The sequence below is a fragment of the Pseudorca crassidens genome, chromosome 2, assembly GCF_039906515.1.
Source record: "Pseudorca crassidens isolate mPseCra1 chromosome 2, mPseCra1.hap1, whole genome shotgun sequence".
NCBI lineage: Eukaryota > Metazoa > Chordata > Mammalia > Artiodactyla > Delphinidae > Pseudorca > Pseudorca crassidens.
In genome coordinates, this window is record NC_090297.1 from 149,344,814 (window position 1) to 149,361,733 (window position 16,920).

A 16,920-nucleotide genomic window follows, 5' to 3' on the forward strand; every position below is an offset into this window, starting at 1 on the left:
TACAATGTGATTTCCATGCCCTAAAGTTCAACTTCACATCCCAACATCCCTCATTGTTCCTCAACAATTCAAAGACAGGTTAAAAAAAATCCAAATAAGCATTTACTGAGCACCCATCCTCTACCCCACGTGGTGGCAAAGATTGTGGAGGATCAGAGAGAAGCGTGGGGCACTGTCCTTGCTGCCTTCACAGAACTTTCATTCTGACAAATAAATAAGGTGTCGGTTAAAACACTGATAGGAATTAAATAGCGTTGTAATAAATATAGGAATCTGCTTTGTAGGTTATTCGCAGCACCCGAGGGAACCTTCCACGACTGTTGTTGGGGTCCCTTAAAGAATGAAGTCTTTGAGGATAAGCCTGTGCCAAGGATGGGGCCCATGGTCAAGGATGTGAAGCACCCAGAGAACATCATGGGGACGAACGCTTGTTTGAAATGACACAGAGAACGAGGAGGGTATCCTGGCCTAGGCCTTCAGATCTGGTAGAATTTCTCCATCCAGGTCAAGAGAATGTCCACTTCTCCAAAGGCTTTAGTCACAGCTGCTTCTCTGTCCAACTAAAGAGAAAGGAGAGTTGAAGATCTGTCATGTTAGCCACAAGAATAGGTTTCCTTCCGACACCTGAACCCGGTCTGACTCCAAATCATGAGCTGAGTCCCCTTTGGGATGGCCTCTGACAAAGTCACCTACCCATCAATTATTCCCCGTCTATGAGTGTTGTCTGCTTCGGAGGTTAGGACGGGTGGGTTGGTGAGTGGCAACGGATAAGGAGTAAGGGAAAAGCATCTGGAGTCCCTGACACTAAGAATCAGAATCCCAGCGCAGGGTGGATTCTGTCCATCCCCTGAGCCCACTGTGCAGATGAGGAAACTGAGGCCCGGGTGGCCCCTTTCCCTTGTATATTATTGCTCTTCACCACTTATTTATAAACTGGGGTATCTGTTCCTCAAAAAATGATCAAAATTGTATTTGCTTTGCGGGGGAGCTGGGTATGAAATTCGGATTTTCTTTGTTGTCTTAATTTAGGAAAAGGCAACATAATTCCCGTAATTCTTTTTCACAGACTAGACCCTTTGAACATCATGGAAAACACGCAATGTGTGTTGTGCTCGGGGGTTCTCCCTTCCTTCCCCCTCATTTCTGACTCCAATCGCCCACCTCAAGTACCCATAAAACTCTCACTTGGGAATGTCCTTGGTAGTGAAATCGTCTTGTAGGGAAATATAATAGCACTTTAACTTGAAAACTGGCAGAAAAATAGGCTGCCATTTGTGGTATTTATGCAGAGGATATGGCAACTGACGCAGCGACAGCTGTGCTAAGTCAGGTGGCTTTGGGGCCAGCCAGGTGGAGTCAGCTGCACTGGATTCTGCACTCGGTCCCTGAGGAGCAATTGTGTGACACTTCAGGCTAGTCTACTTCCAGCGGGGCAGCTCTCCGTTCCTGGCTTTGATTACCTGTTTAAATGCTCGCTGGAACAGTAGAAACCGCCTGCGTGCACTCTCACTGATGGAAAACATCTCCTTTTCCTGCTGGATAACAGAAAAAAAGTGTGCCAAGTGTCGGGTAGGAGCAGAGGCGAGCTGCCTCCCACTGCTTCCTAATGACGCCAGAGGGGTGCCCGAGGCCTAAGAGGACAACTCCAAATCCCGTGTCCCCAAGGTAGCCAATGCTGACCTCCCACCATGCAGCAGGGACTGTGTCCTTTAATTCTCACAGTAGTCTTGCCACATAGGGGTGATTATCAGCATTTTATAGATAAGAAAACCAAAGCTCAGAGAGGTGAACCACCTTGCAAATGGACACCCAGTTGGTTAGAAGCAGGCCTTGATTTGAGCCCAGAACTGCTGGTGCCCAGAGCCTGTGCTCTTTTCCATGACACCTGCAGCTCCCTGTCGTGGAATAAAAGCCAGGGCCAAATAAGGGAAGATGAGTCTTCTGAAAACATAGCATTTCCTGTGGGCCTCAGTCCCAGCTTTGTTCTACTCACACTGGGTTGCAGTTTGGACACGATGACAATAAAGTTGTTGGCCAGAGTAGAGAATGACTTCAGGATCCTGAATTCAACTGCCTTATCGCGGTAGTTTTTGAAGACAGTGTTCAAGTAGAACTCCAGCAGGGCATGGATGAGGTAGCAGCTTTCAGCCTCCTGGGGAGGGGCGGGGTCACTGCGGAGCCAAGGCCTCTGCCCACCCCAGCCCTGGATGAACCACTCACGTGCCATGCAAGGCAAGATAAGCACAGTAGAGGCAGCGATCCTCTAGGAGATGCTGATAAACGTTAGATCTTAAGGAGCCTCCAGGCCCCTTTGTTTGACAAGGAGGAACCGCAGACCCAGAAAGGGGGGGACTCACCCAGGGTCCCATGGCCGGTCAGTAGCAGACACAGCCTAGCCCCCAGGACTCCTGACTCCCATCTGGTTAGTATTCTTTCTTCTATACCACATGGCCTCTCTAATAGCTCTGGGCGGTGATGGACCTTGAAAAGCACCAGGTCTTGATTGGTTGAGAGTTGGCAGGGAAGAGGCTTGGAAGGAGAAGAAAGGAGGAGAAAAGAAAACTAAGTATCCCTGAGCACAGGGATTGCACACTGGCCCTCTGAAGTGCCACAGAGGGAAGCTCAGCCTCTCTCAGGGATCAGGGCTCAGTCGTCTCTGCTCACTGCCTAGATGGGTGATGAGTAACAGGTGAGAAAAAAGCAGGGCATGGAAGTGGCCTAAGCACATGCTCACTGGGCCGACAAAAGCGAGAAATCTAGACTGATGGCAACTCTGGCTAAATGGAGACAGAGGTTTACAAGCCGCAATCCCCGCCCCTCTCCTCATGCCACATGTTCACATGCCCCAGATACTGAGATGACAACCCCAGATATTACTTCTCTGGCTCACTACCAAGCCCTGTCCTGGGCAGGCTCAGCCCAGGGCAGAAGTGAAGTCCTCTGTCAGCCTCCCCTAGACAACCCCTCAGCGTCACCCATAGAAGACCAGCCACCCAGAGGAGGCACCATCCTTCCCCAGCATCTAATTACCGAGACATTCTGCAGAACCTCCTTCCGCAGCAGCTGGACGCTCGTGATATTATCCTGAGCTTGCTTTGGGGAAAGAAAGAACAGATGTCTCCAGGTTGGGGGTCAGCATAGAAACCGACCTTGCAAATACACGCTGTTTCCCCAAACCCCTATCCAGTCTGTGAGATCTCAGAGGCCAGAGGGAGGACCCAGGAAAGGCCATGCTGAGCTGGCCCCTGGGGTAGGGGTACAAGGTTCCAGGCCCAGAAAATCACCAATCTTGGCCCCCAGGGGCAGATGGAATCCCAGGAGCTCTTAGAGCTTTGATGAGGGACCTGTTTGATCCCTTTGGTCACTTGAGGCAGGAAGAAATAAGCCCATGTGGTTTAAGATCCACTAGGAATGGGATGTTACCCCCATATTCTGGGGCGGGGTGGGGGGCTGCCCCTTGGAGCTTCCCCTGCAGCCCACCCCTCATCCCAGTTCTTGAATCTTGAGCCAAAGAATGCTTGAGAGGAAGGAGTTTTAGAGCTCCTTTGTCCCAACTCCTCATTGTGCAAATAAGGAAACTGATGGGGACGAAGGTAGGGGTTGCTGTACGGCTTGGTTTCAAGGTCAAGATCATACATAGGTGCCCTGTCTCCAATGCAGCACCCTACCCTCTTCCCTAGCTGCCTCATCAACTCCTTTCTGCCTCGCATGTGGATTGGCCTTTAAGTACTACATGTCGCAAGCTCTATTAACCATTCTTTCCCAGCTCAGCATTAAACATTCTTCGACCTTTACTCAAGGCCTAAGCAAGTGGGAACAGGATAGTAGGAGCTGGCAAAGCAGTAGGTGAAAACTCTGGTGGGTCTCGAAGGATTTCCCATGACTTCCCATTGGTGGAGTCTCGTGTGACCCTGGGACATAGATGAAGCTCAAATGAATCGGGCTCCCTTCTTTCTTCCTCGTGGGCTGTGTTTCTTTTCCTACAGACTGGCCACATCTTTCTGAGCCTCCGTTTCCCCAAGGGCAAGAGGAAATGTAGACTCATGATACGTCTGAATTCACTAAGTTCCTAGATAGGGAAATGATGATCATGCTGCAAAAGGAATCACCCCCACGGCTGGCTTCAGAGCAGCGCTTCACTCACCACAGTGTCCTTCATGGCCTGGAAGGCTTCCCACAGCTCCTGAAGAACTACCCCTTCTACTTGGCAGGGCCCAAATTGGAACTCTTGGCCCTGGACCCCTGGCCCCTGGCTCCAGAGAAGCAGGATCAGACTCAGGCAGGGAAGGGCAGCCATGCGCACAGGAGAGCCCATCTGCAGCAGAGGAAGGACCGGCGCGATCCTGCTGGAAGAAAGGGAGGCATCCCTCTGAGGCAGGCCCTCTGCCCCAGCAGGGGTACACCCCAGAGTAATGCTCCTTGGCTCTGCCTCGACCAGCCTCGGGGACACACAGATGGGAAACCTGAAACTAGAGTGGGTGCCCGGTGTTAGAATAATTCAAACATGTGGCCTTGCTGAGGTGCCCTGGGGTGGGGCAAGGTTCTTTCTGCCACTCGGTCTCATACCCATTGATCTGGCTTTCCCACTATCTGCGCACCCCCCAATCCATGTCGCACACACACCCCCTGCACCTCCTTCCTTGCTCTGTTACAGTCAACTCTAGCCAACAACCTGCTAGTCAGAATTTGACCAAAAAGAGTGAAGAAATGAGGAGTGCCATTTCTTCACTCTTTTACAATGTGCCGAAGAACTCATATAGGGAGCCTAAGCTCAGCAGGATAGAGAGCTTAACTAGGCGTTTGCCTGCCTGAGTTCTGCCCTTAAGTCACCGGGCACACGTGGACAGGTCTTTCTCCCCTCCCCCAGGAGAAGGCCACCTCCGACTCATGAGGAGCCGTGGGTTTAATCCTGACCCACAGGGAGGGACTAGCTGATTGATAGGTTATGGTCACATACTCACTATGCCACCTCAACTGACGGACTGGCTCTCGACTCTAAGAATTAAATTTTCAGGTAACTGAACAAGAGGAGGAATCAGATTTCCAGCGGAATCACCTATAAAACCTTCCACTGAAAGACTCTGTGAAGAGCCCCAAGCCAGAGGAAGGGAACCCCATTGTCTGTCTATCATAATCGTATGCAGAGATTTCTTCTCCCTAATTTCTTTGTCCTTTGCTTTTCTTCCTTCCTTCTTTCCTCAGAACTCAGTCCCTCCCTCCCTTTCTTTCTCCTGGCCCTGGTCTCACACCTGAGGACACTCAGTCTTCCACCCCTAAACTGAGCAGGAAGCGGGGAGAAGGCCAGTCTCTGGAGTGCCTGCCAACACATGGGCCAGAGAAGTGGGCCCAGAGCCAGCACCCATTGTCCTGTCATGCAGCTCTGTCCTTCAGCCTCTCACTCAGACTCTTTCCATACCCTTCTTTCAAATTCCACAGGATCTGCAGCCTGTCTTGCAAATTCATCTCTAGGCCTCATAATCCTCCTGGCCTTCCTCTCCTCCAGCCTAAATTCTTCTGGGTGTTAAACCCGAGAAAGCAGCTCAGCCTCACGGTGTATCTCACCCTTACATAAACACTGGAAAAGTTGGCTTCTGCCATCCCCCAGCCCCCATTCCCAGTAAGGCAGCGGTCAGTGTAAGGCTTCAAAGCCAAGTACTCAAGACTCTCCCATCACTCACCTCAGGTCCTAGAAGTGATGCTTGAGGGTTTGCTGTTTAGAGGTGGCTGGTTCCTGTTGTAGAGGAAGAGAGTTGGGTAGGCACCCCTACCATTCAGCGATCAGGGTGCAAATGTGAATGGAAGACTCCTGTTCCAGCTATGGAAGCAGCTTCAAAAGTAAAGGTGCACAGGCAAGCCAGGCTTTGTGGAGCTTCCTATATATGGGGGCTGCGGGGGAGGGGCAGAGGAAGAAGAGGGAGGTGGAGAAAGGGAAATTGGTCATGCTGTCCTACAGAATTGCTTCACTGCCTAGTCACCCTTCACTCTGAGACAATGGGGCAATGGAGAAAGCAGCCTCTGAGGTGAGGTGATACCTGGGTCTGAGTTCTAGCTCTGCCACTGTCGGTGTGCCAGGGGCAGGGTGTCTAGCTACCTCAAGCCTCAGTTTCTGCATCCATAAAATTAAAACAAGCAAATAAACAAAAACCCATCCCGCCACCCTCAGAGGGCAGGCGTAAGGAGTAAATGCAAAAGTGCCACAGAGGTGCTTTGTAACCCCTATACACAGGTAAACCAATTATTACTGTACAGAGTACACTAGTCTCCTTACTGCTAAAATCACTCAATAATTAAGCCCTATTTAATGATGCAACCGTAACCCAGAGGCCAAGGATGGCCAAGATATGCTTCTCCTTTAATCGGTCAGGGACAAGAATTTTAGGAGTGTTTCCTGACATAGAGCCACCCAGGTGTATAATCACTCAACCAAAATGTGCCCCTTCTCAGGTTCAAGTAGAATAAGGAAGCGGCTGTGCATGGCCAGGTCTGGAAGGCTGGGAGCCCAGGTGTGCTAGTGGTCTAGGCTCAGCGGTGCTGCTCTGCCTGGGGTTACCCAGGGGATGCGTCAGTGCAGCATCAGGAACACCAGTGCCATCAAGAGACCTGGCCTCGGGCTTCCCTGGTGGCGCAGTGGTTGAGAGTCCGCCTGCCGATGCAGGGGACGCGGGTTCGTGCCCTGGTCCGGGAAGATCCCACATGCCGCGGAGCGGCTGGGCCCGTGAGCCATGGCCGCTGAGCCTGCGCGTCCGGAGCCTGTGCTCCACCACGGGAGAGGCCACAACAGTGAGAGGCCTGCGTACTACAAAAAAAAAAAAAGAGAGACCTGGCCATGTGTCCAACTAGCAAGGCACTCCGCCTTCAGTTCTCTGGTTGTAGAATGAGGGGCAGACTGGAGCAGTGTTCCCAAAGCATGTTCCACAGAATCTAGTCCTGAAGGATGCTTGTCTGCAAGACTCTCCATGAAACTAGGGATTTCACTGTCAGTAAATTAGAGAAGGCTGGCATGTGCTAGCCCCTCTTGGAAACCTATAGTACCCTGTAGAGGCAGGGGGCCAGGCATGGGTTTAACTTTCTTTAACCCAGCCTGACCCTGGGAAACACAGTTTGAGAAATATTGGACGCTGAATGAGGAATTGGCAAACTACCGGCCAAGAATAAGCTAAGAATGGCTTAGCCCGGTGACAGAAGAATAGTTTTTATATTTTTTAATGATTGAAAACAAATCAAAAGAAGGACATGTGTTTTGTGACACATAAACGTGTGTGAATTAAAATTTCAGTGTCCATAAATAAATTTTTATTGGGACACAGCCAAACCCATTTGTTTACATGTGGTCTAGGGTTGCTTTCGTGCTACAGTGACAAGGATGAGTAGGTCTGAGGCCATATGGCCCACAAAGTTGAAAATATTTACTCTCTGGCCCTTTGCAGAGAGAGGTTGCCAAGCCCTGCTCTGAATTACCTTCTTTCACAAACATTCTAAGAGTTTCCTTAAACATGGGTCCAGGCAAAGCCATGGGAGTAGAAATGTGATGTGAGGGGCAGGATAACTTGCTCCGGCTCCGGGGAGGAGGAAGAACAGGGGACCCTGGGAGGAACAGCCCTTCCAACCTCTCCAGGTGGCCGACCCTTAATCTCTCTGGCACCAGCACCCCTTTCCTCCATCACACTCAGTGTTGTTTGTTTTCTTTAGTAAATCAAATACATGATGCAATCCCCAGCCAGCAGGCTGGCCAGCTGCCACTGCTGCTACAGGTACCACGCGTGAGTCCTTTGCTCCTGGAAGACCTGAGTCTCGTCCTCTAGTCCTAGGCAGGGGCCCACATCACCCACACTTTTTCCATTCAGGGTCTAGCTCATTACTAAAAATCCCTAACTATGATGGGAAGAAGATGCCAAGAGGCATTTATGAGACAAAGTAAGAGTATTGTGGTAATAGATGACAGGGAGGCAGGAGAGGGCTGGAGAGACTAGACAGGTGAGCTGAGAGGAAAAGTGAGCCCCTAGAGCAGCCGCAATCCTAGACAACTGTCTACCGATCGGCAGGAGGGTGGGAGGGATGAGCTGCTAGCAGAGCAGGCTAGGACGGAAGCATGAGGTCATGCTTCAGAATACCCACCTGGGGTCATGAGCTGCTCATACTGTCTAAGGAAGGAGTAATATAATACGGACGTTCCAGGCAAACACGTGTCTGCCTCTCAGGCTTGGCTGAGCTTATCGTAGCAAGACTCCCCAGGGAAGGGAGAGCATGGGGAGAACTCAAAGACCTTGGTCCCATGACACCTGAGATCACTGGTTATGAGTTCGCGTTTTGCATGCATGCAGACCTGGGCCCCAAACATGATGAGCCCCTAGGAGCTCTCTGAGTCTTCTCTTCCTCATCTGTAAAACCGAGTCCTCATAGGGCCACAAGGACCCAATGACGTAGAGCCTTGCTACTCAAAGTGTAGTCTGTGCTCCAGCAAAACAGCAAGATCTGCAAGCTCATTAGAAATGCAAAATCTCAGACCCTTCCCCCAAAGCTACTGAACCAGAAGGTGCACTTTAAAAACTCTCGAGATGATGCTTATGTATATTAAAATTTGAGAAGCATTTACATAAAACACACGAAGGACCATCCGGTATCTTCCACATGGTAAATGCTTAACAAACAGGGGCTTCAAGTGAAGGAGAAGGAACTAGAGCAGTGATTCTCAGTGGAGCAATTTTGCCCCCAGGGGACATTTGACAATGTCTGGAGACATTTTACAGTGCACAGGACCGTGCACAGGACAGCCCTCACCACAGAGAATTATGTGATTCCCAAAGCCAACAGAGCTGAGGCTAAAAAATCCTGGACTAGAGGAGAGTAGTGGCTGTGGGGAAAGAGCTGACGTAGGCGTAGAGAAGGATTAGAAGGGTACCCTTCTTGGGGGACAGGGGGAAGCAGTGGACTGATGAAATGATCAGGAGAGGGGACAAATCAAGATGGCAACTTGGAAGGCAGTGACCAAAGGCTCCTGGGTGGGAGCAGATGGGCGAGGCCTGGCTCCCTGGCTCACCACCATTCCCCCCATGCCCCTTTCCCAGAGAAGCTCGATGTCTCAGACTTTGAGAGGCTGGAGAAAGGGGGGCTGATCCCTTAGTCCAGATCCATGTCTTTTCATCCAAACTCCATCCTGGACCAGACTAAGACCAGGGGCTCTTCTAATCTCTCTGGAAACTTGGAGACTTTTCTTCACAATAATATTGGACAGGAGAAAATGTCCTCTGAGGATAAACTTTGATTTACAAGGCCACTTTCTTCCCTGAATACACTTTATTGGATTGAGGAGGTCTATTCTGTTACTCTCAGGCCACGCCTGTCACATATGTATGTGTATATGTATATATGCCTTTCACGTGTGTCATATCCTGTCTGCAGTCTGAATTTTACCTTTGAGAAGTAACTCTGTTCCCACCCCACATCCTCTACAAATTCTCCTAAACCTATATATAGAGGAAAGGACTGAACCAGGATGGAGAAGGTTCCCTTCTCCACTCCTGGGTGAGGCAGTGAAGAGCTCACTCCTAAACCTGAATACCCCCTCCTTCTCTGATTAATGGAAATGCCCTGCGGGAGAGAAGTGATGAGAATGTGAATCAGTATTTCCTGAGTGCCAAGACATAAAAGAAAGTTACATCACCATTTTTCTTCCCTGATTTAATCTTCACTCTAAAATGGATTGGTATCTCCTTATTTGGCTGGGAAACTCACACACTGATAGATGTGGGATTTCTGGGCTTTTGTTAGTCCTTTTCCCTGTTTCAGCTGCCGTCATTACAGGAGCATAGATGAGGGGTGGGTGTCCACTGGTTGGCCCCCTTAGACTGGCACTCTGCCGTTCCACCTCATCCTCTGTCACTAGTGTAATAAATGATTTATTATTACAGGCATTTCAAAGGATGAGAGTGAAAACAAACATAGATCATTCTTACATCTGTACAGCATGCTCAGATGAACAAAGTACCCCCAAGTGAAATTTCTCATTTGATATTCACTGTCACAAGTATGTTATGAGAAAGAGGATAGATATTATTAACTGTCCTTTGCAGATTAGAAAGCTAAGTATCAGAAAAGTCAAATAATCTTCCCTAGGTCACATAAATAAATGACAGAATCAGAACTAGAGTGCAGGTCTTCTGGCTCTCAGTCCAGTATTCTTTCCTCTGTTCCACCCTCCGTCAACTTCTCAATCTTGCGTGTATTCACACATTTAATGAACAAACATTTCCTCGGCACCAACTGAGTGTCAGAAAAGTCTATACAAAAGATGAATGACTATGATAACAATTTATAAAATGTCCAGAAAAGACACAGCTATAGAGACAGAAAATATAGTACTGGCTGCCTAGGGCTTGGAGTTGGGGACTGGGTGGATAGAAGGAATTGAGGGTGACTGCTAATGAGTACAAGTTTTCTTTGGGGGGTAAGGAAAAATGTTCTAAAATTAGATTATAGTGATGCACTCTGTGAATATACTAAAACCCACTGAATTGTACACTTTAAACAGTGAACTCTGTGGTATGCAAATTATATCTCAATAAAGCTGTTAAAAAAAAGAATTAAGACCCAGTACTTGTGCTCTAATGAGTCAGTAAAGTGGATACACTTGCAAACAGATCGATTGCAACACGAGTCACGGGAATGCGTTAACACCACTAACAGAAGGATGGAGCCAATGGAAACATACATGTGAGGCAGAATCTCCGTGAGGTGTGTATTGGATGGTGCTGGAAGGGGTTGAGAAGCTTTGTAGTGGAGGTGACATTTGACCTAAGGCTTGAAGCCTGAGTAGGAGTTTGCCAGCAAAAATAAAGGGAGGGCACCTGCTGGAGACCACTGTGACCTCCACTAATTCTATGGCCACACAGCTGCTATAGGGGACCAAGGAGAAGAAGGTTCTGGAAGTTGCTGGAAGAAGGAGGATAACTGTTCTTTTGCTTGAAAGTTAAGGGAAATCAATGGACGACAGCAATTTAAATACAGCTGCAGGGTATATAAGGTAACCTAGTGTTACTGAGCCTTGGGAGCTACAGACAGGAATGGAGAAGTGGGGTGAAGGACTTGGGTCTCAGCTTTCTAAGCAAAGACTTTGGCCAGTCACAAGAAAGAGAAGCACAAGAGACATGCAGTTCTGAAAGCTGCAACTGCCTCCCAGGAGTCAGGCTCTTGTACCCTCCCACAGCCTGCAGAGCATCAACTTTTGGGTCCCAAGGGCAAGAGTATTTTAAATAAATACACGGCAGTGCACAGGGTTGGGGAAAATGATAGTGACAGAGTCTCCTGAGTAGATCCAGGTGATGAATCATGGTCCATGTCCCCTGTGCCAATCTGTGTCTCACATATTCAAGGTTGCTTTTTTTTTTTTAAGGTTGCTTTTTCTAACAGATTTTTTTTGAAAGGAAGAAAGGAAAGGAAGAAAAGAAAAAAATAAAGAAAAGAAAGAAAGAAAGAAAAAGAAAGAAAGAAAGAGAAAGAGAGAAAGAGAATGAGAGAGAGAGAGAGAGAGAGGGAGAGGGAGGGAGGGAGGGAGGGAGAAAAGGAGGAAGAGAGGGCAAAGGCTTCAGTGGGAATGTGATGTATCCCATCCCAAGTCATTCAACAGCATCAATGCTCCCAAAATAGCGCCTCCGCCTACCTCCTAGCCAAATTCATTCTCTAGACCTACAAGGACATTTTTAGAGTCCTAGACAGCAGCAGTCGCTCTACTCCTGTGCTCTTTTCTGATGGCACCGTCGTCATCGCTCCCTGTGCCCTGGTTGTCTTGTCCACCAGGCCATGAACTCCCTAGGCACCAGCTCTGAGTTTTCTCCATCTCAGAATGGCCCTCAGAACCTGGCACATGGCAGGTGCTCAGTGAGCATTTGTTGAATAAGTGCATTTCATATGACTGATCCCCAAATCTAATTATGTACAGGCCCCAATAGCCTCCTGGGCTGTTTATAAACATGTCTTTGCCAAGTGTTGACCAGTTTGCTCAGGCAACAACCATTGGGTTGGGAGACACGGCCTTGAATCCCATGGCCTTATTAAACACCTGGACCAGCTTTGCGTGTGTCCATAGTATGAGAGTAAAAACTCATGAAATTATGCTATAACCATCCATCTGATTGTAGAATCCCAGGGAAACAGAGTCTGTGATTAGGCCAGCACAAGAGAGAGTCCTGGGTCTGTGAATAAGAAAGTCTTATCCTATCCTAGAGCTTCCATACTGCTGCCTTCATGCTTTCTCTGTGCCACCCACACCATTCTGCCAAAGGGAGGATGTCCCTATTTCATCTGTCTTATAGACTCTCTCCCAGTCTCATCCCTCTTTACAACAGAATGCACACTACTCCAGAAGATCCTTCTAAATGCACAACTCTGATCATATTACTCCTGAACCCCTAAAATTACCTTTGGTTTCAGGTAAGGAAAGCTCCTCCCAGCCCATTGCTCTTTTTTCCATTTCTGTATCCATCAGTGCCTAGCACAGAGGCTTCAACATTTTAGCTTGTTTTTTAATCAATTCTTTTTTTTTTTTTTTTTTTTTTTGCGGTACGCGGGCCTCTCACTGTTGCTGCCTCTTCCGTTGCGGAGCACAGACTCCGGACGCGCAGGCTCAGCGGCCATGGCTCACGGGCCCAGCCGCTCCGCGGCATGTGGGATCCACCCGGACCAGGACACGAAACCGTGTCCCCTGCATCGGCAGGCAGACTCTCAACCACTATTCCACCAGGGAAGCCCAAATTCTTAATTTCAAAACCAGGTAAATGGAATGCATTTAAGGGAGAGGATAAATTAAATTTATTTTTACTTTGATGTGATCTTCAACTGGTTATTTGTATGGGTAAGAGTCCGTGTAATAGGATGCTATTCAACCACTAAATATAGTTTGTCTTTACATTCTTCAAAAAAACCTTTTATAACATTTTAGGCTTAAAAACCAACTTACAGAATGACATATGCAGTATGGTCCCGTTTTTGTAAACAGTACAATGGGCATATGTACATGTTGAAAATGATCTAGAAATATAAATACCAAGATGTTAACAGGAATTTTTGAGTGGTGAGATCATGAGTGTTTTCCTTTTCTAGAGCTTATCTGTATTTTCCAAGTTTCTACAAGTTTAATACAAGGGTAAGATTTTTTAAAAGTTACTTAAAATTTAAATAAATCATTAGTCTCACCATTGCCCACAGAAAATTATTGAAATTCCTGTTGTGGAAGTACACATTCTCTGAGACCTGGCCTACTCACACCTCTGCCCATGATGCTCCCAGCCAAACTGGGCTGCTCACCTCCAGCTCCTGCCTCTGCGCTGCTGTTCACAGAATCTGGGACACCCTTACCACGTGCCAAACACTAACCACCATCTGTTGCCTCGACATAGAAAGATGAAGTGATATGTTGTTGACTGTCAAAAACAGATTGCATGTATATATGTGTTCACATGCATGCATATACACATGTATAATATGTGTGTGTATACACACACACACATATATCCTGCTAATGATACTTATTTTGAAGGAGTAAGATTACAGGCTGGATAGATTTTCTTTTCATCTTCAGACTATTTTGTATAACTGGTGTAAAAAGAATGCAACAAACACCATTTGAGAGTGAAAGAGACATTTGCATTAAAATTTTACCTGTTTTTAAAGGTTTCTTCCTTGAAGCTCTTGTAAAAGCTTCAAGGAATTTTTATCACCCTTGAACACCACAGGGATTTGAATTTCTTTTGTGGCACTGAATCTCATCTTTCCCCTTCCCTTGTCCCTCTCCCTCTCTGCCTCTCTCTCCCCCTCCACCCCCTTTCCCCTGGTCTAGGACCTTGGGAGGGCAAAGGAACAGATATGATCTTCTCTTTTCCTCACATTGCTCAGCACAGCAGAATAGGTTATTAAAGAAATAAACAAATAGTAAGATACTCGATATGAAAAGTATTCAGAATGATTCAGAGTCTGCATTTTGGTGGGTCATCTCATCACATGAATAAGGAAGTGAAATCTCTGGAAGTATTCTAGGTGGGATACCCACTGAGAAGTATGGTAGACGTTGCAGTTACCCCTCACATTTACAGTTTCCTTCTTCTTAGGAGACAGGAAAATTGCACTTCCCTGGCCCATGGAAGCTCAGCATGGCCACGGGACTATTTTGACCAGTGAAATATAAGTGGACGAATCAGGTGTCCTTTCAGGTGGAAGCATTTAAAACCCAGTGCACAGTTCTCCATGCTTTCTCCTATCCTGCCTGTGTTGGGATGGCAGCATTAAGGGATGGAAGTGTTTCCTTCGCCTGTGTCCCTGAGTACCCATGATGAGCAGATTGCCCATGCTAACACATATCAGACATGTAATATAAGTGAGAAATAATTTTTGTCGTAATAAGCCACTAAGAAAGGTTAAGGTATTGTCTGCTACTGCAGTATAACATAGCCTAACCTAATACGGAAGGAATGTTAGAGGAGAGAGGGATTTAAACACTTTTCAAGTCCCTTTCAACCCTCAGAAAATGAATGTAGACTCTGCTGTAGACAAAACTGTTATTCCACATGTTATTTAGACAACTCATTATAAGTCACAGAGTCTCAAAATTCTTCTTTGATGCAAAGTACTGCTTTCTCCTTGAATACAATGAAAACTATGCATTCGGCAGGATGAGGTCAGGTTACGGCATGATGCTGACCACTTTGGGATCCAGGAATTGGCTGCTCAGTCACTCAGGAGTCACATAAAGGGGAAAGAGCTCTGGAATGAAGCATGGATGGAAGTCTGAAATCCTTGACTTCAGAGAGAGAGCCCTGTGCTCTTGGCAGGAGTGATGGAGAGGACCCTTTTACTCACAGGTGCCAGTAAAAAGTTTGGGACAAGCCAACAGACACACACACACACACTCACACACACCACACACACACTCATTTACTACATGAGTTTTAAAACTTTCAAAGCAAGGCAGGCTAAGGCCCAGCAAGTCTGAACATGTCCCAGAATGTGAGAAATTAGAGATGTGTGTCCCTGAAAACGCTTACATATAGTACTGGAAATGAGAAACGATTTGGGTTCTTAACCCAAAATAGATTTTTTTGGTTCCTCATCTTCAGCCCTAGCCCACAGGTAAATGATCAAATCCAGGGAATTATCAAAAGTCAAAGAGCTGGTGAAGAGTAGAAGCTGCTTCCAGCAATAGCGAGTGGGGCTCTCTCCACTCAAACTCTGACTTTAACTTCCAAAACGTATCCTCTTGGAAAATGTTATTACTCATGAAAATGAAGAGAGGGTGTTTCCCTCTGTGGACTAGTTCCTGCCTTGAAGTCACCACTTCTCTTCCCAGGCCAGAGACATGGCCCCACCAGAAAGCTGATCTAATGGATCTAATTGCTTGATCCTGGTTGAGTGAATTCTGCTTTTCCACAATAAGATGAGAATAAAAATAACCTGGAATAACAGAATCTGAAAGTCCACATTTCATTAACCTGGGATGAAAAGTTAGAAATTAAAAATTTCAAAGTGCTGTGGTCCCCAGTGCTGATATAAAGCTAGCAGGCTCTTGCAGGGCTCCACTCTCTAGAGTGTTTTGAGAATTCCCAGAGGGGTGTTTCTCACAGCTTTGTCCATGAACCATCCATGCCATCAGAGCTGGCTGAGCCAATGATGGCAAGCTCCAAGGGCTGCCCCAGGGACGGTGAGAATGGGACTCTCCTCACCAGGTTCTCAGCGCCAATTTGCGCCAGCCAAAAAATGTTGCAAGGTCATATTCACCCCTAATAGGATGTTTGGGCCCAAAGTATTACAGAGTTCAGTGAAGCAACTTTTCCAGTTTACACTCAGAGACTTTCTTGGTCCCAGGATGCCCACATATCCTCCAGAGTGATGGGTTTGGGCAGCTTCTGGTGGCATGGGACTGGAATTCATCATTTCTTAGCAGTGTGTGGGGGAATGGTTAGGGGTAGGTCTCCGCACTAGTCCAGTAAGCCAGCCAGCGTGTTGTGTAGTACGTTACTAAACACTTCCACAATTTGATATTCACAAAAACCCTGTGAAACAGAGCATACATCATTATCTCCATTTTAACAATGAGGAAGCCAAGGCAAAGAGGAAAACTTCACTAAACAGTGATTTGCCTAAGCTCGTAGAGCTAGAAAATGGGACTACCTAGACTTGACCCCAGGTCTCTGACTCCAAGCCTGGGTGTACGGGAGGCAGTACGGTGCACCGGAAAGCATGCAGCCGTGGAGCCACACTTTGTGTGTGGACCCCTGGCTCTGAGACTTAGAGCTGTGTGACCATAGGTAAGTCACTTGATTCCTCTATGCTTCAGTTTCCTCATTTGTAAAGTGAGAATAACACTACCCACCTCAGAGGTATTTGTGAGGATTAAATGAGAAAATACATGCAGGGTACATAGAAGACAGGCTGACACATTAGGAAGCATGAAAAAGAGTTAGCTATTCTTAGAATACTATTAATAGTATTTTTATATATTACCATGGCACATTTAATGCCTTTTATTAATGAAAAGAGCTTGATACAGCTACAAAAAAACACTTAGCCTCTAACTATATGAGCTTCTGTTTAGGAAAAAATTTTAAAGTGTCATAATAGTATTCCATATGGAAACAGTAGAATATGTCAGAATATACTATGGCCCATTCCAGTTTTAATCAATCTGTTTAGAGAACTTGTGAAGTTGCTTTGAAATGATAAATAGAAGGGTGGGAGAAATAGATGAAGGGGATTATGAGGTACAAACTTCCAGTTATAAAATAAGTAAGTCATGGGGATGTAATGTACAGAATAGGGGATATAATCAACAATATTGTAATAATATTGTATGGTGACAGAAGGTAACTAGGCTTATTGTGGCCATCATTTCATGATATATATAAATATTGAATCCCTGAGTTGTACACCTAAATC

At 46.9% G+C, this 16,920-nt stretch overlaps 1 protein-coding gene across 4 annotated transcripts; it reads right to left on the minus strand.

Moving 5' to 3' along the window:
- Positions 1–89: 89 nt before the first annotated feature.
- On the minus strand, positions 90–5,871 carry IL24 (interleukin 24). Of its 4 annotated transcripts, none has more exons than XM_067729163.1 (6): positions 5,679–5,871; positions 4,145–4,346; positions 3,031–3,093; positions 1,994–2,152; positions 1,461–1,535; positions 90–560 (listed from the first exon to the last, which is right to left on the minus strand). In XM_067729163.1, the coding sequence occupies exons 2-6, from the start codon at positions 4,313–4,315 to the stop codon at positions 477–479; spliced, it is 552 nt and encodes a 183-aa protein (XP_067585264.1). In that variant the 5' UTR covers positions 4,316–4,346; positions 5,679–5,871; the 3' UTR covers positions 90–476. The 4 variants fall into 4 exon arrangements, with proteins under 4 accessions (XP_067585264.1, XP_067585265.1, XP_067585263.1 ...); XM_067729164.1 differs by having other exon boundaries at positions 1,461–1,532; positions 4,145–4,343; positions 5,679–5,870; XM_067729162.1 differs by having other exon boundaries at positions 4,145–4,343; positions 5,679–5,869.
- Positions 5,872–16,920: the final 11,049 nt, after the last annotated feature.